The 22,092-nt window shown below is 36.9% G+C and overlaps 4 protein-coding genes and 2 long non-coding RNA genes across 6 annotated transcripts in view; 3 read left to right on the top strand and 3 right to left on the bottom strand.

Annotated features, from left to right (window-relative positions):
* Positions 1-19: 19 nt before the first annotated feature.
* Positions 20-3,269, bottom strand: LOC124213705 (transforming growth factor beta regulator 1-like). The gene is made up of 5 exons (XM_046615262.2): positions 2,840-3,269; positions 2,425-2,650; positions 2,068-2,344; positions 1,703-1,922; positions 20-1,563 (listed from the first exon to the last, which is right to left on the bottom strand). The coding sequence occupies exons 1-5, from the start codon at positions 2,957-2,959 to the stop codon at positions 1,390-1,392; spliced, it is 1,017 nt and encodes a 338-aa protein (XP_046471218.1). The 5' UTR covers positions 2,960-3,269; the 3' UTR covers positions 20-1,389.
* LOC124213711 (uncharacterized) lies at positions 3,040-4,917 on the top strand. The gene is made up of 2 exons (XR_006881949.2): positions 3,040-3,767; positions 4,668-4,917. It is a non-coding gene; the product is annotated as an uncharacterized lncRNA (long non-coding RNA).
* Positions 4,662-7,932, bottom strand: LOC124213707 (transforming growth factor beta regulator 1-like). The gene is made up of 5 exons (XM_046615264.2): positions 7,501-7,932; positions 7,086-7,311; positions 6,729-7,005; positions 6,364-6,583; positions 4,662-6,224 (listed from the first exon to the last, which is right to left on the bottom strand). The coding sequence occupies exons 1-5, from the start codon at positions 7,618-7,620 to the stop codon at positions 6,051-6,053; spliced, it is 1,017 nt and encodes a 338-aa protein (XP_046471220.1). The 5' UTR covers positions 7,621-7,932; the 3' UTR covers positions 4,662-6,050.
* On the top strand, positions 7,701-9,579 carry LOC124213710 (uncharacterized). Its single transcript, XR_006881948.2, has 2 exons — positions 7,701-8,429; positions 9,330-9,579. It is a non-coding gene; the product is annotated as an uncharacterized lncRNA (long non-coding RNA).
* Positions 9,324-12,594, bottom strand: LOC124213706 (transforming growth factor beta regulator 1-like). The gene is made up of 5 exons (XM_046615263.2): positions 12,163-12,594; positions 11,748-11,973; positions 11,391-11,667; positions 11,026-11,245; positions 9,324-10,886 (listed from the first exon to the last, which is right to left on the bottom strand). Exons 1-5 carry the CDS (start codon positions 12,280-12,282, stop codon positions 10,713-10,715), a joined length of 1,017 nt encoding a protein of 338 aa, XP_046471219.1. The 5' UTR covers positions 12,283-12,594; the 3' UTR covers positions 9,324-10,712.
* Positions 12,595-15,681: 3,087 nt separating this feature from the next.
* Msp300 (Muscle-specific protein 300 kDa) overlaps positions 15,682-22,092 on the top strand; it is a 137,750-nt gene continuing 131,339 nt past the window's right edge. Inside the window, exon 1 of the mRNA XM_046618534.2 lies at positions 15,682-15,906. The gene's annotated coding sequence lies outside the window, so the exon portion shown is untranslated. The remainder of the gene's footprint in view (positions 15,907-22,092) is intronic.

Here is a 22,092-nt window from a genome sequence, read left to right as displayed (position 1 = left end):
GCTTAATTTTTCATCAGAATTTACTTGAGAATATCTGATACTCAAAAATGGCTTAACGCAAACGATGCTTTGTGAGTTAGGTAATCAATATGAGACGAGAAATCAGCACTTACGCCGCAGATATTTAGGCAAAAACTTTTGCAACAATACATATCCCGTAAAATAACATAATATGTATATATATTTGAGAATGTAATTTCTTACTGTGTTGTTCTTCCGATTGCATGCTGATACAATAGTCAACGCTAAGAATAGGAACACAACTAGACAACTCCACAGATTTAATTAGTGACTTTGAGATCTCTTGTTCCTTAATACAAAAATATCAGATTTCGCTCCTGATTAGACTGATCAATAATTGTTGGACATGAAGAGGTTTTAAATCATATTGTAGACTATAGCATATTCGGCAGCTGTGTTCTTGTTATTGGCTATAATAGGTTCTGTTTGCATATACCTAGATAATAGTAACGCCTTCTGAGACAGAATTCTATATATACAATATAGAAATTGTGAAATGAATTTTGACCTTAAAAGAATTAATCTACTTTATATTCAACATTACTTTGAATCGTACAAAAGCAGTCAAGTGACAAACTGTTCGACACAGATTTAACAGATCAACCTAGATAACTTGCTCGTGATTTTTAAAAATGATCATCTGTATTGAGTACGAAAATTTAATCTACTTACTTCATTTGACATAAATATAGTTATAAATAATTGACTATTATAAATAGAAATGCTTCAATATTCGTCAGACTATCTAATGAAACAATTCAGCATAATTGGATGTAGATTGATTTTTACCTCAAATCTAAATATGCCCAACGTTTATTGACATCATGCACAAAGAATTAATTTTTGTTTTTGGCAGGTATAGTGAAGTACGTTTTAATATTAACTTAATAAAATCCAGGGATTTCATTTTATAGCTAAATAACTGAAATGAAACTATTATTATCGTTTTGTTTATCAACTTGTGATAAATACCTTTTTATGTTATCTTTATCAAATGTGAGACAGGGCCCATCGTACGTGTTATGAATCTGATGTACAATAAATCTTTTTGTATACAACGTTAAAAACATTTTTTGTTTATACTTACACGCATTACAATGCATTATAAATTTTTGTGACAATTATTTCCGCCGCATTTAATTTTTTACTACGTAGCTTTTAATATGTCAAGCAGGCTCTTCTCATTGCCGTTCATCACTTTTTACAATTAATTGAATCTCAATTTGGTTGAAAAATTATTCAAACACATGGTTTCAACAAGTAACACTAGCATTTGTAGATTTGTTCAATTTGATTAAATCGAGTAACTAGAATTAACATGGAATACACTATTAGTCTCGCATACACTGTTAATACTGAGCGTAAACATCACATGAGGAAATCTTGGAACGTAAGTAAGTTGGGATCTGGTGGTTCCTCTTTAATTCTGTAACCATTAGGAATTGCAAAAGTCCTGTGTAAGGCAGAAAACCCAAGACCAGGGTCTGTTTCTTCCTCGGCAATGGGACTCGATGCTCGATCGGAATTTTGATTCTTGTAAACCTGTATAATTGAAACCCTCATTTGTATTTGTTCAAAAAAAGTAACCGCTTTTGTTGAATTTGCGGTTCATAAAACGAAGGTTTATAACAACTTAACAGTCAAATACCTAAAATAAATTACATATTCTGTTAATACATACCTCAAAACGTACTGATTTGTAGTTTGCAAGTTTTCGTGTTCCAGGTGAACTCTGTATCAAATTCTGAATGGTTGGATGAGAAATACCGAAGAAATCTGCTCCTCTTGGGGGAATGGAACAAAGGGTAGGAGAAATCGCAGCTAAGAGTCTGGAATGGCATTCGTCGGGTGACAAGCCAACTAAAGGCTGATCAGGATCACTGTCCGAAACTATTTCAAACCTGTTTATTGGAAAGAAATGAGTGAAGAAATAGTTGAGCTTATCCTGCAAGTAATATAAGCTTTCTGATAAAATCTACAGAAAAATTGAGAAACCTTTGGTTTTTGGAAAGAAATCTTCTAAAGAACAAAACAGTGCTATTGTACCTTGGATTTGAACCGCCATCTAAAATCTTACAAGTGTATAAACTCTTGGTATGAGCATCTCTCAAGCTCGCAAACATTCTCGTGCTGCAATAACCAACAGGATAAATAAGATCTTCTGTATGGTATGCAATGCGATCTGAAACAACTTCTCCGAGCGAATAGACTGTCAGATCACCTAAAGAAATTGGAAAAACGGGGCGACCGTGAATATCTAGCGGTATGAGCTGCACCACCCTTCGCATTGCCTTGCAGTACCTCTTTGGTTTGCTCTTAGTTTCTGAAAAGTAAGTTTCGTAAAATGTGAGAAACTGAGGTCTGCTAGAGCGGCGAAATATAAGCCTGATCATCGCTATTTACCCAGTGCTTCGGTAGAGTTCCTCTTTTTTACACTTTTCTTTGGGGCCACTCCTTCATGGTTTGGAGATGGTGATCCAAAGCTGTTCGTCTGCGATTTTGTCAGCATTGTAGGATCGACTTCACCCTGTTGTTGGTAAAGTTTACGCAGCAAAAAATGTCTCTCTTCCTTGACAACCAAAAGATTCTCCTGCATTTGTGCAACTTGATCACAAAGTGCGGCATTCTCCTAAAAACGCAAAAGATACATTTGTAGATTTTAATTTGAACATAAATCTATTCCCAGATATGACTTCCAACGTTTTTCATTATTGGAGGAATCGACTGCAAACCTAATATTAACTATTTGAATTCTATCCAGAGACAATGTTTGGAACATGTCGAAGCGATGGTTCGGTAAAACCTGATGCGTACTTACGAAGACTGTGTCTTTGACGATCCTTTTCAGCTTTCTATACTTTTTCTTATATTTTATATTCTGTTGCAGTTCCAAGTTTTGATGATATTCATTGTAGTAAGGATTATAAGACTGAGCCATGACTGTGGCTTGGGATTTTACGAACCGCTTCTAACCGCTGACTCAACCACAAAACATGTGAATTTATGTTACAGAAATTCGATTCAATCATTTATCCATTGTAGAGTAGCTTTTATTATTTGTATTCACAATCAGAATGAAAGCGCACTGTAGTAAATCATAACCTCGAAAAACGAGCGGTAAACAACTGTATCGATAATGCAGATTCTGCCCAAATTCTACCTCTCGTTGCTGTGGACAACTAACTCAACTGATTCGACAGAGCTGTGGAATTTATGATGAGACCAAGAGATGAACTTCTATATCTATCTTCTTTTCGTCTATCTGTTGGCGTCGTCTGCGGCTGCGTGACTTTGAGAACTTCCGGTCGCGAAACAAATCAAAAGAATACCCGACTGCACTGCAATAAAATATAAGACAATTTTTTGGTGGTATATTAATCTCACGTATGCATTTACAGTAATGTTCATTAATAGGTTTCCAGTGGCACACTATTTTTCGGAATCAAAAGAGGAATAAGTTTCCTTTAATTTCGTACATCGTATTTCCGGTTCACTTGGTTCACCAATTGGTGGAAGTAGAAGCAGATAATGTGATTCCCAGAATTGCCTCTCCGCCAATTTGAGGAACAAGGGTGATCGTCCACCCCCCCCCCCCCCCTGTGCTCTGTTCAATCTTTTGCGCACTCCTTAAGAAATATAAAAGGCTGCCGATCCTCGGGAGGGCACAGACTTCAGTCAATAGTCACAGCGAATCGTACGACGAAATCTCCGAAGTTTTCTACAGTTTTCAACAGTAATAAATCCAGGTACGTTTCATAATCATCCTACTTGAAGCTCAACACTTTCGTAATGTCTTGTTTAACCAAGTGCTGAACGTGTTCAACATTTTACCATTTACCCATAAAAAATAATTTTTGCACCATTTCCTGCGTGATAGAATTTATAACGTGTTCGTCAAAATATTCTCCAACCGTGGCCTTTCATGCGACGGTCATATTTCTAAGACTACATTTAGTGAATTGGTATCTTTCGGATGCGCAAATTCAAGGGGGAAATAAGTTGTTAAATTATCGTGTCAATAGATCGTGAATTAATTTTAAACCCTGAAGTATTGGGAATTAACTGAGATATAACTGAAATAATAAGATTTGAGTGGGGAAAAATCTGAATAATAATGAGGAGTTAGGTTAAAAAAAATTTATATGAATTAGGTGGATTACTTTAAAGTAACAGGAACTCTGTACATTGAATTGAAATAATCGAGAATCATCTTGAATTGAAACGAATTACTAGTTTCTATAATTGAATGCTTGAAACATTTTTTGAATCGTGTACGAATACTTGATATTTTTGAAAATCAACCGAGAATTTTGAAGTGAGTGAATTTGATGTGCGCATCCAGAATGTTCACTGCATCTCGTAACCTGTCTCGGGAAAAAAAAATTGGAAGGTAATTGCTAATTAAATTTTGTTTCCGGCATGAAATTTACTAATATGCAAATGGATCGGCTTTAGGTCAAGAAAAGTTTTTCTTAATGTTGGGATCTTAAAGTACACTTCATATGTTTTCGGTGATCAGTTTCTTGCATATTCAAGTACAATTAAGTCACATTAGAAGGACTATGCATGTGATGTCGATAGCTATATTATTAACATGTAAAATGATAACTGTATGTAACTATGTGACTTTCTTCAAATCGTTGCAGAAAAATGGACAAGGATGCACGCGATAACCGTTCTCGCCAGCAGGACCCACAGCATCAACCCTCTGGCCCCGGTCGCGACGCTGGGTATCACGGTGCAGGGACCAAAGCGGATTTGGATAATCATGCAAACCAAGGAAATCTCAACCATGCAAAATCTGGACCAGTCGCAAAGAAATAATTAATACCATCTTGCTATCCGATCCTATTATAAAGATCAGGAAATTAATAAAGTAAACTTTTCTTACATGTATATCAATGTTTCACAAAGTGTCTACTTATTTAGCATTTGTGCAAAATTCAAAGACCGCGCGTTATTCCAGGAATGGAATGAAAAAAAAGCTGCAATAGTGATAACTGGTTTTCAACGATGTATAAGTGAAAAATAACGCTTTGTTTTGAATTTTGCTCGATGGTCCAATTAACGTTCCACTCCCATCATCCTGTCATCCATATTATAAGCTATAGTATATGAGCGCATCTTTAATTCAATTATAATATTATATTCAAGTTTATATCTTATGATTAGTATGTAATATCATCGTGTACAGGTATGTATGGCTAAAAGTTTCTGATTTAACAGTGTAGTTGAATCGGCAATCGATAAATTCCACAATATTGTTCCGGGCTTTTATTGGAGTAAAATGACGGGTTGGATTCTGTTGTTACAAGACTTGCCATTAAAATTCTACCAGTATTTCAATTCACTGTTTATCTTTAAATGAATACGCGGTCGAGGATATACGTTGTGTTCTTTATCAATTAGGTATAATAATGCACGTCAGAATTTAATCAAATCATCCTATTTCGTCGTGTTGTACTTGCTTTTACGTGTGCGCAGCAAGCGTGGAAATCTATATGGTCACGAAAACAATACAAGTAAAGTAATAATTATTTTTCAAACAAAAATTGTTTTTTCTTCCAGTTTTTTCGAAGTCAGATCACGGAAAACACGATAAAAGATTAATTCTTATCACATGGTCTTGTAATTGTTTTTTGGCATTTTTGGCAAATGTGAGACAGGGCCCATCGTACGTGTTATGAATCTGATGTACAATAAATCTTTTTGTATACAACGTTAAAAACATTTTTTGTTTATACTTACACGCATTACAATGCATTATAAATTTTTGTGACAATTATTTCCGCCGCATTTAATTTTTTACTACGTAGCTTTTAATATGTCAAGCAGGCTCTTCTCATTGCCGTTCATCACTTTTTACAATTAATTGAATCTCAATTTGGTTGAAAAATTATTCAAACACATGGTTTCAACAAGTAACACTAGCATTTGTAGATTTGTTCAATTTGATTAAATCGAGTAACTAGAATTAACATGGAATACACTATTAGTCTCGCATACACTGTTAATACTGAGCGTAAACATCACATGAGGAAATCTTGGAACGTAAGTAAGTTGGGATCTGGTGGTTCCTCTTTAATTCTGTAACCATTAGGAATTGCAAAAGTCCTGTGTAAGGCAGAAAACCCAAGACCAGGGTCTGTTTCTTCCTCGGCAATGGGACTCGATGCTCGATCGGAATTTTGATTCTTGTAAACCTGTATAATTGAAACCCTCATTTGTATTTGTTCAAAAAAAGTAACCGCTTTTGTTGAATTTGCGGTTCATAAAACGAAGGTTTATAACAACTTAACAGTCAAATACCTAAAATAAATTACATATTCTGTTAATACATACCTCAAAACGTACTGATTTGTAGTTTGCAAGTTTTCGTGTTCCAGGTGAACTCTGTATCAAATTCTGAATGGTTGGATGAGAAATACCGAAGAAATCTGCTCCTCTTGGGGGAATGGAACAAAGGGTAGGAGAAATCGCAGCTAAGAGTCTGGAATGGCATTCGTCGGGTGACAAGCCAACTAAAGGCTGATCAGGATCACTGTCCGAAACTATTTCAAACCTGTTTATTGGAAAGAAATGAGTGAAGAAATAGTTGAGCTTATCCTGCAAGTAATATAAGCTTTCTGATAAAATCTACAGAAAAATTGAGAAACCTTTGGTTTTTGGAAAGAAATCTTCTAAAGAACAAAACAGTGCTATTGTACCTTGGATTTGAACCGCCATCTAAAATCTTACAAGTGTATAAACTCTTGGTATGAGCATCTCTCAAGCTCGCAAACATTCTCGTGCTGCAATAACCAACAGGATAAATAAGATCTTCTGTATGGTATGCAATGCGATCTGAAACAACTTCTCCGAGCGAATAGACTGTCAGATCACCTAAAGAAATTGGAAAAACGGGGCGACCGTGAATATCTAGCGGTATGAGCTGCACCACCCTTCGCATTGCCTTGCAGTACCTCTTTGGTTTGCTCTTAGTTTCTGAAAAGTAAGTTTCGTAAAATGTGAGAAACTGAGGTCTGCTAGAGCGGCGAAATATAAGCCTGATCATCGCTATTTACCCAGTGCTTCGGTAGAGTTCCTCTTTTTTACACTTTTCTTTGGGGCCACTCCTTCATGGTTTGGAGATGGTGATCCAAAGCTGTTCGTCTGCGATTTTGTCAGCATTGTAGGATCGACTTCACCCTGTTGTTGGTAAAGTTTACGCAGCAAAAAATGTCTCTCTTCCTTGACAACCAAAAGATTCTCCTGCATTTGTGCAACTTGATCACAAAGTGCGGCATTCTCCTAAAAACGCAAAAGATACATTTGTAGATTTTAATTTGAACATAAATCTATTCCCAGATATGACTTCCAACGTTTTTCATTATTGGAGGAATCGACTGCAAACCTAATATTAACTATTTGAATTCTATCCAGAGACAATGTTTGGAACATGTCGAAGCGATGGTTCGGTAAAACCTGATGCGTACTTACGAAGACTGTGTCTTTGACGATCCTTTTCAGCTTTCTATACTTTTTCTTATATTTTATATTCTGTTGCAGTTCCAAGTTTTGATGATATTCATTGTAGTAAGGATTATAAGACTGAGCCATGACTGTGGCTTGGGATTTTACGAACCGCTTCTAACCGCTGACTCAACCACAAAACATGTGAATTTATGTTACAGAAATTCGATTCAATCATTTATCCATTGTAGAGTAGCTTTTATTATTTGTATTCACAATCAGAATGAAAGCGCACTGTAGTAAATCATAACCTCGAAAAACGAGCGGTAAACAACTGTATCGATAATGCAGATTCTGCCCAAATTCTACCTCTCGTTGCTGTGGACAACTAACTCAACTGATTCGACAGAGCTGTGGAATTTATGATGAGACCAAGAGATGAACTTCTATATCTATCTTCTTTTCGTCTATCTGTTGGCGTCGTCTGCGGCTGCGTGACTTTGAGAACTTCCGGTCGCGAAACAAATCAAAAGAATACCCGACTGCACTGCAATAAAATATAAGACAATTTTTTGGTGGTATATTAATCTCACGTATGCATTTACAGTAATGTTCATTAATAGGTTTCCAGTGGCACACTATTTTTCGGAATCAAAAGAGGAATAAGTTTCCTTTAATTTCGTACATCGTATTTCCGGTTCACTTGGTTCACCAATTGGTGGAAGTAGAAGCAGATAATGTGATTCCCAGAATTGCCTCTCCGCCAATTTGAGGAACAAGGGTGATCGTCCACCCCCCCCCCCCCCCCTGTGCTCTGTTCAATCTTTTGCGCACTCCTTAAGAAATATAAAAGGCTGCCGATCCTCGGGAGGGCACAGACTTCAGTCAATAGTCACAGCGAATCGTACGACGAAATCTCCGAAGTTTTCTACAGTTTTCAACAGTAATAAATCCAGGTACGTTTCATAATCATCCTACTTGAAGCTCAACACTTTCGTAATGTCTTGTTTAACCAAGTGCTGAACGTGTTCAACATTTTACCATTTACCCATAAAAAATAATTTTTGCACCATTTCCTGCGTGATAGAATTTATAACGTGTTCGTCAAAATATTCTCCAACCGTGGCCTTTCATGCGACGGTCATATTTCTAAGACTACATTTAGTGAATTGGTATCTTTCGGATGCGCAAATTCAAGGGGGAAATAAGTTGTTAAATTATCGTGTCAATAGATCGTGAATTAATTTTAAACCCTGAAGTATTGGGAATTAACTGAGATATAACTGAAATAATAAGATTTGAGTGGGGAAAAATCTGAATAATAATGAGGAGTTAGGTTAAAAAAAATTTATATGAATTAGGTGGATTACTTTAAAGTAACAGGAACTCTGTACATTGAATTGAAATAATCGAGAATCATCTTGAATTGAAACGAATTACTAGTTTCTATAATTGAATGCTTGAAACATTTTTTGAATCGTGTACGAATACTTGATATTTTTGAAAATCAACCGAGAATTTTGAAGTGAGTGAATTTGATGTGCGCATCCAGAATGTTCACTGCATCTCGTAACCTGTCTCGGGAAAAAAAAATTGGAAGGTAATTGCTAATTAAATTTTGTTTCCGGCATGAAATTTACTAATATGCAAATGGATCGGCTTTAGGTCAAGAAAAGTTTTTCTTAATGTTGGGATCTTAAAGTACACTTCATATGTTTTCGGTGATCAGTTTCTTGCATATTCAAGTACAATTAAGTCACATTAGAAGGACTATGCATGTGATGTCGATAGCTATATTATTAACATGTAAAATGATAACTGTATGTAACTATGTGACTTTCTTCAAATCGTTGCAGAAAAATGGACAAGGATGCACGCGATAACCGTTCTCGCCAGCAGGACCCACAGCATCAACCCTCTGGCCCCGGTCGCGACGCTGGGTATCACGGTGCAGGGACCAAAGCGGATTTGGATAATCATGCAAACCAAGGAAATCTCAACCATGCAAAATCTGGACCAGTCGCAAAGAAATAATTAATACCATCTTGCTATCCGATCCTATTATAAAGATCAGGAAATTAATAAAGTAAACTTTTCTTACATGTATATCAATGTTTCACAAAGTGTCTACTTATTTAGCATTTGTGCAAAATTCAAAGACCGCGCGTTATTCCAGGAATGGAATGAAAAAAAAGCTGCAATAGTGATAACTGGTTTTCAACGATGTATAAGTGAAAAATAACGCTTTGTTTTGAATTTTGCTCGATGGTCCAATTAACGTTCCACTCCCATCATCCTGTCATCCATATTATAAGCTATAGTATATGAGCGCATCTTTAATTCAATTATAATATTATATTCAAGTTTATATCTTATGATTAGTATGTAATATCATCGTGTACAGGTATGTATGGCTAAAAGTTTCTGATTTAACAGTGTAGTTGAATCGGCAATCGATAAATTCCACAATATTGTTCCGGGCTTTTATTGGAGTAAAATGACGGGTTGGATTCTGTTGTTACAAGACTTGCCATTAAAATTCTACCAGTATTTCAATTCACTGTTTATCTTTAAATGAATACGCGGTCGAGGATATACGTTGTGTTCTTTATCAATTAGGTATAATAATGCACGTCAGAATTTAATCAAATCATCCTATTTCGTCGTGTTGTACTTGCTTTTACGTGTGCGCAGCAAGCGTGGAAATCTATATGGTCACGAAAACAATACAAGTAAAGTAATAATTATTTTTCAAACAAAAATTGTTTTTTCTTCCAGTTTTTTCGAAGTCAGATCACGGAAAACACGATAAAAGATTAATTCTTATCACATGGTCTTGTAATTGTTTTTTGGCATTTTTGGCAAATGTGAGACAGGGCCCATCGTACGTGTTATGAATCTGATGTACAATAAATCTTTTTGTATACAACGTTAAAAACATTTTTTGTTTATACTTACACGCATTACAATGCATTATAAATTTTTGTGACAATTATTTCCGCCGCATTTAATTTTTTACTACGTAGCTTTTAATATGTCAAGCAGGCTCTTCTCATTGCCGTTCATCACTTTTTACAATTAATTGAATCTCAATTTGGTTGAAAAATTATTCAAACACATGGTTTCAACAAGTAACACTAGCATTTGTAGATTTGTTCAATTTGATTAAATCGAGTAACTAGAATTAACATGGAATACACTATTAGTCTCGCATACACTGTTAATACTGAGCGTAAACATCACATGAGGAAATCTTGGAACGTAAGTAAGTTGGGATCTGGTGGTTCCTCTTTAATTCTGTAACCATTAGGAATTGCAAAAGTCCTGTGTAAGGCAGAAAACCCAAGACCAGGGTCTGTTTCTTCCTCGGCAATGGGACTCGATGCTCGATCGGAATTTTGATTCTTGTAAACCTGTATAATTGAAACCCTCATTTGTATTTGTTCAAAAAAAGTAACCGCTTTTGTTGAATTTGCGGTTCATAAAACGAAGGTTTATAACAACTTAACAGTCAAATACCTAAAATAAATTACATATTCTGTTAATACATACCTCAAAACGTACTGATTTGTAGTTTGCAAGTTTTCGTGTTCCAGGTGAACTCTGTATCAAATTCTGAATGGTTGGATGAGAAATACCGAAGAAATCTGCTCCTCTTGGGGGAATGGAACAAAGGGTAGGAGAAATCGCAGCTAAGAGTCTGGAATGGCATTCGTCGGGTGACAAGCCAACTAAAGGCTGATCAGGATCACTGTCCGAAACTATTTCAAACCTGTTTATTGGAAAGAAATGAGTGAAGAAATAGTTGAGCTTATCCTGCAAGTAATATAAGCTTTCTGATAAAATCTACAGAAAAATTGAGAAACCTTTGGTTTTTGGAAAGAAATCTTCTAAAGAACAAAACAGTGCTATTGTACCTTGGATTTGAACCGCCATCTAAAATCTTACAAGTGTATAAACTCTTGGTATGAGCATCTCTCAAGCTCGCAAACATTCTCGTGCTGCAATAACCAACAGGATAAATAAGATCTTCTGTATGGTATGCAATGCGATCTGAAACAACTTCTCCGAGCGAATAGACTGTCAGATCACCTAAAGAAATTGGAAAAACGGGGCGACCGTGAATATCTAGCGGTATGAGCTGCACCACCCTTCGCATTGCCTTGCAGTACCTCTTTGGTTTGCTCTTAGTTTCTGAAAAGTAAGTTTCGTAAAATGTGAGAAACTGAGGTCTGCTAGAGCGGCGAAATATAAGCCTGATCATCGCTATTTACCCAGTGCTTCGGTAGAGTTCCTCTTTTTTACACTTTTCTTTGGGGCCACTCCTTCATGGTTTGGAGATGGTGATCCAAAGCTGTTCGTCTGCGATTTTGTCAGCATTGTAGGATCGACTTCACCCTGTTGTTGGTAAAGTTTACGCAGCAAAAAATGTCTCTCTTCCTTGACAACCAAAAGATTCTCCTGCATTTGTGCAACTTGATCACAAAGTGCGGCATTCTCCTAAAAACGCAAAAGATACATTTGTAGATTTTAATTTGAACATAAATCTATTCCCAGATATGACTTCCAACGTTTTTCATTATTGGAGGAATCGACTGCAAACCTAATATTAACTATTTGAATTCTATCCAGAGACAATGTTTGGAACATGTCGAAGCGATGGTTCGGTAAAACCTGATGCGTACTTACGAAGACTGTGTCTTTGACGATCCTTTTCAGCTTTCTATACTTTTTCTTATATTTTATATTCTGTTGCAGTTCCAAGTTTTGATGATATTCATTGTAGTAAGGATTATAAGACTGAGCCATGACTGTGGCTTGGGATTTTACGAACCGCTTCTAACCGCTGACTCAACCACAAAACATGTGAATTTATGTTACAGAAATTCGATTCAATCATTTATCCATTGTAGAGTAGCTTTTATTATTTGTATTCACAATCAGAATGAAAGCGCACTGTAGTAAATCATAACCTCGAAAAACGAGCGGTAAACAACTGTATCGATAATGCAGATTCTGCCCAAATTCTACCTCTCGTTGCTGTGGACAACTAACTCAACTGATTCGACAGAGCTGTGGAATTTATGATGAGACCAAGAGATGAACTTCTATATCTATCTTCTTTTCGTCTATCTGTTGGCGTCGTCTGCGGCTGCGTGACTTTGAGAACTTCCGGTCGCGAAACAAATCAAAAGAATACCCGACTGCACTGCAATAAAATATAAGACAATTTTTTGGTGGTATATTAATCTCACGTATGCATTTACAGTAATGTTCATTAATAGGTTTCCAGTGGCACACTATTTTTCGGAATCAAAAGAGGAATAAGTTTCCTTTAATTTCGTACATCGTATTTCCGGTTCACTTGGTTCACCAATTGGTGGAAGTAGAAGCAGATAATGTGATTCCCAGAATTGCCTCTCCGCCAATTTGAGGAACAAGGGTGATCGTCCACCCCCCCCCCCCCCCTGTGCTCTGTTCAATCTTTTGCGCACTCCTTAAGAAATATAAAAGGCTGCCGATCCTCGGGAGGGCACAGACTTCAGTCAATAGTCACAGCGAATCGTACGACGAAATCTCCGAAGTTTTCTACAGTTTTCAACAGTAATAAATCCAGGTACGTTTCATAATCATCCTACTTGAAGCTCAACACTTTCGTAATGTCTTGTTTAACCAAGTGCTGAACGTGTTCAACATTTTACCATTTACCCATAAAAAATAATTTTTGCACCATTTCCTGCGTGATAGAATTTATAACGTGTTCGTCAAAATATTCTCCAACCGTGGCCTTTCATGCGACGGTCATATTTCTAAGACTACATTTAGTGAATTGGTATCTTTCGGATGCGCAAATTCAAGGGGGAAATAAGTTGTTAAATTATCGTGTCAATAGATCGTGAATTAATTTTAAACCCTGAAGTATTGGGAATTAACTGAGATATAACTGAAATAATAAGATTTGAGTGGGGAAAAATCTGAATAATAATGAGGAGTTAGGTTAAAAAAAATTTATATGAATTAGGTGGATTACTTTAAAGTAACAGGAACTCTGTACATTGAATTGAAATAATCGAGAATCATCTTGAATTGAAACGAATTACTAGTTTCTATAATTGAATGCTTGAAACATTTTTTGAATCGTGTACGAATACTTGATATTTTTGAAAATCAACCGAGAATTTTGAAGTGAGTGAATTTGATGTGCGCATCCAGAATGTTCACTGCATCTCGTAACCTGTCTCGGGAAAAAAAAATTGGAAGGTAATTGCTAATTAAATTTTGTTTCCGGCATGAAATTTACTAATATGCAAATGGATCGGCTTTAGGTCAAGAAAAGTTTTTCTTAATGTTGGGATCTTAAAGTACACTTCATATGTTTTCGGTGATCAGTTTCTTGCATATTCAAGTACAATTAAGTCACATTAGAAGGACTATGCATGTGATGTCGATAGCTATATTATTAACATGTAAAATGATAACTGTATGTAACTATGTGACTTTCTTCAAATCGTTGCAGAAAAATGGACAAGGATGCACGCGATAACCGTTCTCGCCAGCAGGACCCACAGCATCAACCCTCTGGCCCCGGTCGCGACGCTGGGTATCACGGTGCAGGGACCAAAGCGGATTTGGATAATCATGCAAACCAAGGAAATCTCAACCATGCAAAATCTGGACCAGTCGCAAAGAAATAATTAATACCATCTTGCTATCCGATCCTATTATAAAGATCAGGAAATTAATAAAGTAAACTTTTCTTACATGTATATCAATGTTTCACAAAGTGTCTACTTATTTAGCATTTGTGCAAAATTCAAAGACCGCGCGTTATTCCAGGAATGGAATGAAAAAAAAGCTGCAATAGTGATAACTGGTTTTCAACGATGTATAAGTGAAAAATAACGCTTTGTTTTGAATTTTGCTCGATGGTCCAATTAACGTTCCACTCCCATCATCCTGTCATCCATATTATAAGCTATAGTATATGAGCGCATCTTTAATTCAATTATAATATTATATTCAAGTTTATATCTTATGATTAGTATGTAATATCATCGTGTACAGGTATGTATGGCTAAAAGTTTCTGATTTAACAGTGTAGTTGAATCGGCAATCGATAAATTCCACAATATTGTTCCGGGCTTTTATTGGAGTAAAATGACGGGTTGGATTCTGTTGTTACAAGACTTGCCATTAAAATTCTACCAGTATTTCAATTCACTGTTTATCTTTAAATGAATACGCGGTCGAGGATATACGTTGTGTTCTTTATCAATTAGGTATAATAATGCACGTCAGAATTTAATCAAATCATCCTATTTCGTCGTGTTGTACTTGCTTTTACGTGTGCGCAGCAAGCGTGGAAATCTATATGGTCACGAAAACAATACAAGTAAAGTAATAATTATTTTTCAAACAAAAATTGTTCTTTCTTCCAGTTTTTTCGAAGTCAGATCACGGAAAACACGATAAAAGATTAATTCTTATCACATGGTCTTGTAATTGTTTTTTGGCATTGTCAAAATGCCTTCATAAAGCATTATTCGACCACTGTTAAGTTATACGAAAGTGAATGAGAACAGACGATATTCTTGACGCCTTAAATTTTTGCGGGATAAAAATTTCTGTTTAATTTTGAAAGGCATACAGCTACTGGAAAAGTTTCGATACATTGCTGGAAATGAATTTTTCTAACATCGTCACCGCCACAATTATACTGCACTCCCGGTTGCCCCGGGAACTGCAACGGTTTCCCGTTTTAAGATCAAGGCGAATTTTTCATTATTTTTCATCAATAACTTGTCAAGCATCTTTCGCAACCCACGCATACTCTCAAGTCACCTTGAATCCCACGTCGAACAACGTTATTCGTATCAATCGTAACGCAAGATTCAACCACGGACGAAGCCGAGGTGGTGAGAGAATGGAAGGGCTAATTCGGTTGGTTCGTAAGTTGCATTTTGTAATCCACTCTGCACGCAGATACTTAATTTATCGATGATCCGAAGCCGTAATGTCTCATACGCAACGTCGCGGGCTCATCGAAGATAATAGCAGCGTCGCGACGCCGGGTGTCGTTGGTGGGGGAGGTGCTGGATCTTCTTCGTCGAGTGATGCCAAAGTTAAATATAAATGTGGCGGCAAGCGTCTCGACGCCCGCGCCCCGACGCTCATCCTGGACCAATCTGGCCAGTCTCGTCGTGATCTCTGCGTCGGCCGTTCGCGGGAGACTTCGATAATCAGAACCGGGGTGGTAAAACAGAAACAGGGATTACAACCAGCGATAATAATACGATTATATACACTTTACGGCTTACCTCTGAAGACGAATCACGAACGGACTGTGACGCGTTTTCACAAACAGTGCTTCTCGATACAAGCTGTTCGCTAACCGGTAGACGGTGACTTCTTTTCCGGAGTACATGCTTATAGGTGAGCCAAGGTTGTTCCGTGAATCCTGTGCAGAGTCACTCGTAACGATCCTCGAGGCCGTCGATATAGGAAGATATCCGATCCATGCCGAGTTTCCGGATCTCGACTCTAAACTCACCCCTAATTCCCCGCCTCCTTCTTTCTCTCCCTTTTCTTCGTCAAATTTTCAATTCAGCAAAAACGGATTTTTTCCTACTATCCTATTATATGTATTTCCTCTTCAAAATGCTCTCGATCGATTTATAGATCAACGTGTACGGACACGTTGTTTAAAGTACACGGAGGAACGTTTTCTTACACGAGTTTCCTAGCGTAGTTGAGAAATTTTTCTCCGCATCGAGGAATTGTTGTGACTTCTCATTGCGACGCCGATTGTACAGTGAGCGGAAAAGACCCGGAGGACGTTGCGGAATTTTCGATCTATTAGGAACATGACTTCCGCTTAGAGCGGAACTATTTCTGATCGGCAATTCACGATTGATTTTATTTTTGGACTCAGCATTCGGGATCCAGGATTCAGCCTTCGCGCGGTCCATTGCCCTGTGCGTTTCGTGAATACATTTTAACGGATTCAATTGTTATAGCCGAAAGTGAATTATAAAATTAATTCGAAATGGGTGCACGCTGCCCAAAATATGGCGGATTTGATTGCGGTTTACTCTTGGCAGAAAGTGCCGCCGCGCAATTATTTACGTCCTAATCCTGTCTCACGGATGAATTTTTCCGATCAACAGGATATCTGTTACAGCCGTTAAAAATTGACATTATTTTCCATCGAAGTTCGTGATTTTCCGATTCGAATTTTTTATCGAATGCGCTCTTGCCTGTCAGTTTTGTCACGTCAAGAGTAAATTTTTCACCGAAATATTAAGGATTCCGTATTAAGTCGTTGCTGATTATGTTAAATTTTTTATTGTATATCGAAGTGGTACGTAAAACTGAATTCAAACAGCCTTTTGCGTCGCAATTAACTGTCGTTGATTTGGCTTCCTATTTCTTTCAAACGATTGTTTTAAAATCGTCGATCGATCGAGAAGGATTTTATCAAAAGATTTTTTTCATTGTAATTGATTACACGTCAATGTCTAGTTTGTTTTCAAACGATTAGAATTGAACGTTTCAGAGACGAGCAGCCAGTTAACGAGTAGAATGAAATACTCGAGCACAATTGTTTTCGCGCAAATGTAATAGATCGCAATTTTGAAAAGTACTCGATGGAAATATCTGCTCAACGGCTTGAAGAAACTTATTGAAATTCGGTGAACAACTAATTTTCAGCATCACAGCAGACTCTACTTTGTGAATGGTACGATAAAAATGTAATTCAATTTTTAGAAAATTGTGTTCTCAATTCAGGCTCTGCACCTAAAGTTAGTTCTTGCCATTCATCAACGTAAAATTACTGTCACACAGTAGTAGAAAAATGCATTAGGAAGGATATACAGAAAGAGTGTCAACTGCAGGTACACAGTTAGAAAAAAAATGTCCCAACAGGTCCGCTAAGATTTTTTGGTTGATTAAACCATTTTCTAGTGTATCACTAAGTGAAAAAGAAAGTACAAATTACAAATGACATGTCGATATTACAATTAAAATGTTAAAATTACAATAATTTGTGTCATATTTACTAGCAAAAATGTAACAAATTACTCAAACATAAAGTGGACCTGCTGAAACATTATCTTTAGTCAAATTTTTCCAACAGTGTAGTAATTTGCGTATGAAAATTCTACGAACGCATTTTCTATCGTATCGTTGTTAAAATCGAAATAAACTTTTTGGTAATCAACAGCGTCGCATCGAAACGTTAAAATTAATTCATTCTTTTAGCCGTCGTCGCGTGTTATTAGGCCACACGCTCAGCGCTCGGCACAAGCGTCATCGCGAAGGGCGTTGCGAATTTAAATATTTGTGTCAGATTCTGAAATATCCACGGTAGACACCAAGAATATAGTGTGCATCCAATCCATGTCGCTTCCAACTCAAAAATAGAATTAGATTTATATTTAGTTAGACTCGGATTCGCTCATACTTACAGAGACACGTAGTCTCACGTGTAGAAACACACGCATACCTGTAACACATGTTTCAACTTGAAACGTGGCTACGTGCACTGCGCGAAAAATTCAAATTTTTATACCGGGTCAGTCATCAGGCCGCCGTTGGGCTGTGGTTAATTTAAGGATTGGCGATTCACTTTTAATAGGCCTCCGCAACTGCGGCTGACCGATTTCATGCCGCGGTGTATTCGGATCTGAAAATATCTTGCCGCAGGATTCGTATTTATATGAATATGTGCAACCGTTTGATAGAGAATGATAATGTCGAAGGGTAAATTTTTTCCAAGGACCTGGTCTGTCTCAAACGAATCGCAAAAAAAAACGCACAATCTTGTTTCAACATATTGCGCGTTTTCAGAGTTGACGTGACTCACGAGATAAATTATAGATAGCTATTCTTATAACTTCCTACAGATCGCATTGAAATTGCGTTCAGAAGCGTGGAAAATATTGCACTGATGAATTTTATCGTACTTCGTGTACTATTTTCAAGGCCCGTTTTTAAGTCCTTTTAAATAACCTGAATTTATAACATATGCCATACATGCATACTTTTTGGCTGGCTTTTATATTTTACTACCATATTTCAGAGGACTTCTGTTGTTACCGATACTGTCTATACTTTACGACAATCGCTCCGACTTTGATGTCTATATTGCCGTGCTTTGAACTGGTTTAAAAGATGAAATGTCTCGAATTTCTTACATAGGAGATGACCAGGTGCCCAAATTTTTTATCCACCAACCATTTTCACAATGTACCGGAAATTATCGCTACTAATTAATCCATCGGGCAAAACGTTGTGCCTTTGATCGGTGTTTTTCCGATTCAAGAACTTTCTGAGTGGTCAAGCTTCAAGTTTTGGACTGCCAAATTATGAAATTTTGTAATCTTCAAATTTTGCATAAGCGTCAGGCTTTTGGTTTTGGATTATTTAATTTTTGAATTGCTGCCAAGTGTTTTATAGAAGTTCGACTAGCTTTCACCGAAAAACAGATAAAACGTCTCCGGTGAATTATTTCATCTTTAGCGAAATTTCGTTTGCGGCGCAGAAAAATTTAGTCCAAAGTGTATGTAGGAAATTTTTTCACACATGCCAGTCAAGAAGAACCTTCAAGAAATCGTTTTTGTATTCATTAAATACTTTTCCAAGGGGTAAAGAACTATTTTTTAAGAAAACAATTTCCCCCACGAATATAACGTCATTTTCGGAATAATTCAGTCACGGAATATAAAAATAATCTAAAAATTATTTGTTTTCCGTACACATTATGTAGTAAGTTTTCATAAAAATTCGTAGCGAAAAAAGTGCATGGGCGTCCTTGATTTAATTAATTTTACTCGAGTAGCAAGGCCCGCGATTCGTTTCGCCACTCATTCGTTACTTAATGGAAGTAGATAAGGTTTCTCCCTGCGATCTTGTAACCAGCAAAACACACGCATGACTGATGGGATTGTGATTGTAACGAGAACGCACAGAAATAAAATGCGCAGTTGGTCAAACCAAAGCATCGCTGAGCTAAAATTTTGTCAACTGAATATTGCACAGTGCGCGTGTCAATATATCATAGCAAAAATGGTCCATGAATACGCCACAGTAAATTCACAGCAATTAGCGAACATAACAAAAACCCGTAACCGATGCTCAATTAGCCGCACGAAATTAATTATAACGGAATAATTTGTTTGATCCGTCCACATCAAAATTCAAGTAAAAATTAACATTTTGCACAAAATTCTGCGGTCTTGTGAAATCGACATTTTCTGGCTTCTAATTCGTCATGAAAAATAGGTGATCTCCGGTAGACGTCGGGCGACTGTTAAAAACCAAGGCTCGTGCGATACCTGCGAAAAATATTACAGACTGTAGCATGTATAAGCGGGGAATGAACTCTTTGGTTGATCTCGGTACATGGCCTTTCTATAGCGCGTACGTGCAGACGACGCACTATTTCGGGAGGGATTGGCGTAGCGCCATACAAACTGCTCACTCAACGCTCACTCGGTTCCATTATGCGACCTCTGGCTAAAAGTTCGAGCGCAGGATTTTCCTTATTGCCCGGATCACCGCGGCAGCTTTCACGACTGATATTCTAGTTCGTTTGGATAAAAATCTCTCCTAGTCATCCCAATTTATTACCCGGAATTTAAGAAGGCTCGTGCGAAGAATTCGACGAGATTACAAGACCGTTATTGATCGTAATTAATCACTATGTCGCGAATGATGCCGCAGTAATTAATCACGGGTCAATGAAAATCTGCAGATGATAAGCGGCACGTTATTTTCAGATTCTGGAATCGCAAACACGGTTGTGAGCGAAATTTGACAAATTGTGAAAACCAACAATTGCTGGATCTTTAATAAAAATGTATGCGTGTTAAATAGAGAAACCAAAATTAGTAACGCTATTTTTACTTTTTTCGACTGAAAAAAAAATCAAGGAAATATAGCAGATTGAAAAGTACAGCGTGACGTCACTCATGTATTATAAAATCAGCGAGATTGAACTGCTCGTCATAACATACGAAATTTTCTTTTTCGGTGAAAAAAATATCACCTGATTATTTTATGTTTCTCCGCTTTATACACGTGTGAATAATGGCTGTTTATTAATGCAAAGACCCAATTCGCCGAACGATCTCCGCGATCGCAGTATAACGGAGAATTTTTAGACGCACGCGTAGTTTTCGCACCCGATAATATATAACGACGAGAAATACGGGAAAAGACCGAAGTCACAAGTCAACCTGAAGAGCAGATGACCACCTTCGAGATTCGTCTGCATAGTGGGCGAAGTTTCCCACTGTATAACCATCCCGCAATCGCTGTAAAAATTATTTTTATTCCCGCTAGTGATCGTTGCGCAACCGTGAAGTTAAATCAAGCGATGATGCATTGAAAGGGAAGTAAATTAATGGTCACATGGATTTTAATTGATCGAAATTGAGATCAAAGCACTTCGTCGATAATTCGAAATAATATTTTATGATATTTAACAAATCAACAGCTCACTCGAAATTCGCCCTCAATTCGTTTTATTATTAGCTAAAGACAATTGAATTATATCAACGAATAATAAAGCGCGATCAATTACGTGGATTATTTAATTTAGTAAATAGAGAATCGTGAACCTTTGATAGCGGTTGATCCGTATTAATGCGAGGCACGTGAGTAGAGCGGCAGCAGCTGACGATCATCAAATGATCGATTTTCGATTAAATTGATAAATTTTTCCCGATTAATCGAGTATATACGATTATTTTTTTTCACAATGGGTTTTTGTTTTTTACTCCCATGAAAGACGCAATACAATATTAATTTCTGTGATTAAAGTATCAATTATTATCATTGTCTTTCTTTGCTGAGTACCTATTTGACATAAAAAGTGAAAGATAATTGAATATTTTTACCTGAAGTTCAAAAATATTAAGTATATTAATATTATAATAATCAAGACTATATACTGAAATTTACGTAATTTTTGTTTCAAACACATCGTTTCAAAAAAATACGATATAATCGATTAATGTTTACCGATTCATTCGAGTTGTGTTCGATTGTTTTTTTGTCCTAGATCAAACGTGTGATGCATCGATTATTTTTAGCTTAATGGCCATCGATCTATTGGATAATGAAACGCGGTTGTCGTTCTCTTCGGGCAGAAACGTTCTTTTTTTACAGCGGCATGAATTTCGTTCCCATCGAAAGCCTGGCACTTGGTACCCTGAATATTTCAAAGCATGTCGAGCTTCGACGACAAGCAATTTTCCATAACATGAGATAAACTTGCGGGCGGATAACGAATGCATTCCTCGAAGAATCCTTGGTCAAGCGATTATGTTCACCGAATGATGTTTTATACGTGTCGTGGCCGGTACCACGAATTTATTTTATCGCGTAACTAACTGCACGATACTCGTACCGTCCGGGAAAAAAGTTATGCCATATTAACTGGGTTGAAAATCTGTCGACGGACGGTTGAGGGGTGAAACTTGATTGATAGATCGCCGTTTACGTAATCAATCGATTTTTTTCTAATTTAAAAATTTTTTATTCTTCACTATGAATTAGAAGCTTCGAATTCTTTCCGTCTTTTCTTCTTTTGGTGTCGAACTTTTGAATCTT

This window comes from Neodiprion pinetum, chromosome 3 (assembly GCF_021155775.2).
Source record: "Neodiprion pinetum isolate iyNeoPine1 chromosome 3, iyNeoPine1.2, whole genome shotgun sequence".
NCBI lineage: Eukaryota > Metazoa > Arthropoda > Insecta > Hymenoptera > Diprionidae > Neodiprion > Neodiprion pinetum.
This window is presented reverse-complemented; position numbering and strand designations above follow the sequence as displayed.

Coding starts and splice junctions, on each gene's coding strand:
- LOC124213705 (XM_046615262.2), bottom strand. CDS start 2,959: ATGGCTCAGTCTTATAATCCTTACTACAATGAATATCATCAAAACTTG. Junction 2,345..2,424: donor GAACTCTACCGAAGCACTGG/GTAAATAGCGAT, acceptor CTTACTTTTCAG/AAACTAAGAGCAAACCAAAG. Junction 1,923..2,067: donor GATGGCGGTTCAAATCCAAG/GTACAATAGCAC, acceptor TCCAATAAACAG/GTTTGAAATAGTTTCGGACA.
- LOC124213707 (XM_046615264.2), bottom strand. CDS start 7,620: ATGGCTCAGTCTTATAATCCTTACTACAATGAATATCATCAAAACTTG. Junction 7,006..7,085: donor GAACTCTACCGAAGCACTGG/GTAAATAGCGAT, acceptor CTTACTTTTCAG/AAACTAAGAGCAAACCAAAG. Junction 6,584..6,728: donor GATGGCGGTTCAAATCCAAG/GTACAATAGCAC, acceptor TCCAATAAACAG/GTTTGAAATAGTTTCGGACA.
- LOC124213706 (XM_046615263.2), bottom strand. CDS start 12,282: ATGGCTCAGTCTTATAATCCTTACTACAATGAATATCATCAAAACTTG. Junction 11,974..12,162: donor TCGTCAAAGACACAGTCTTC/GTAAGTACGCAT, acceptor TTGCGTTTTTAG/GAGAATGCCGCACTTTGTGA. Junction 11,668..11,747: donor GAACTCTACCGAAGCACTGG/GTAAATAGCGAT, acceptor CTTACTTTTCAG/AAACTAAGAGCAAACCAAAG.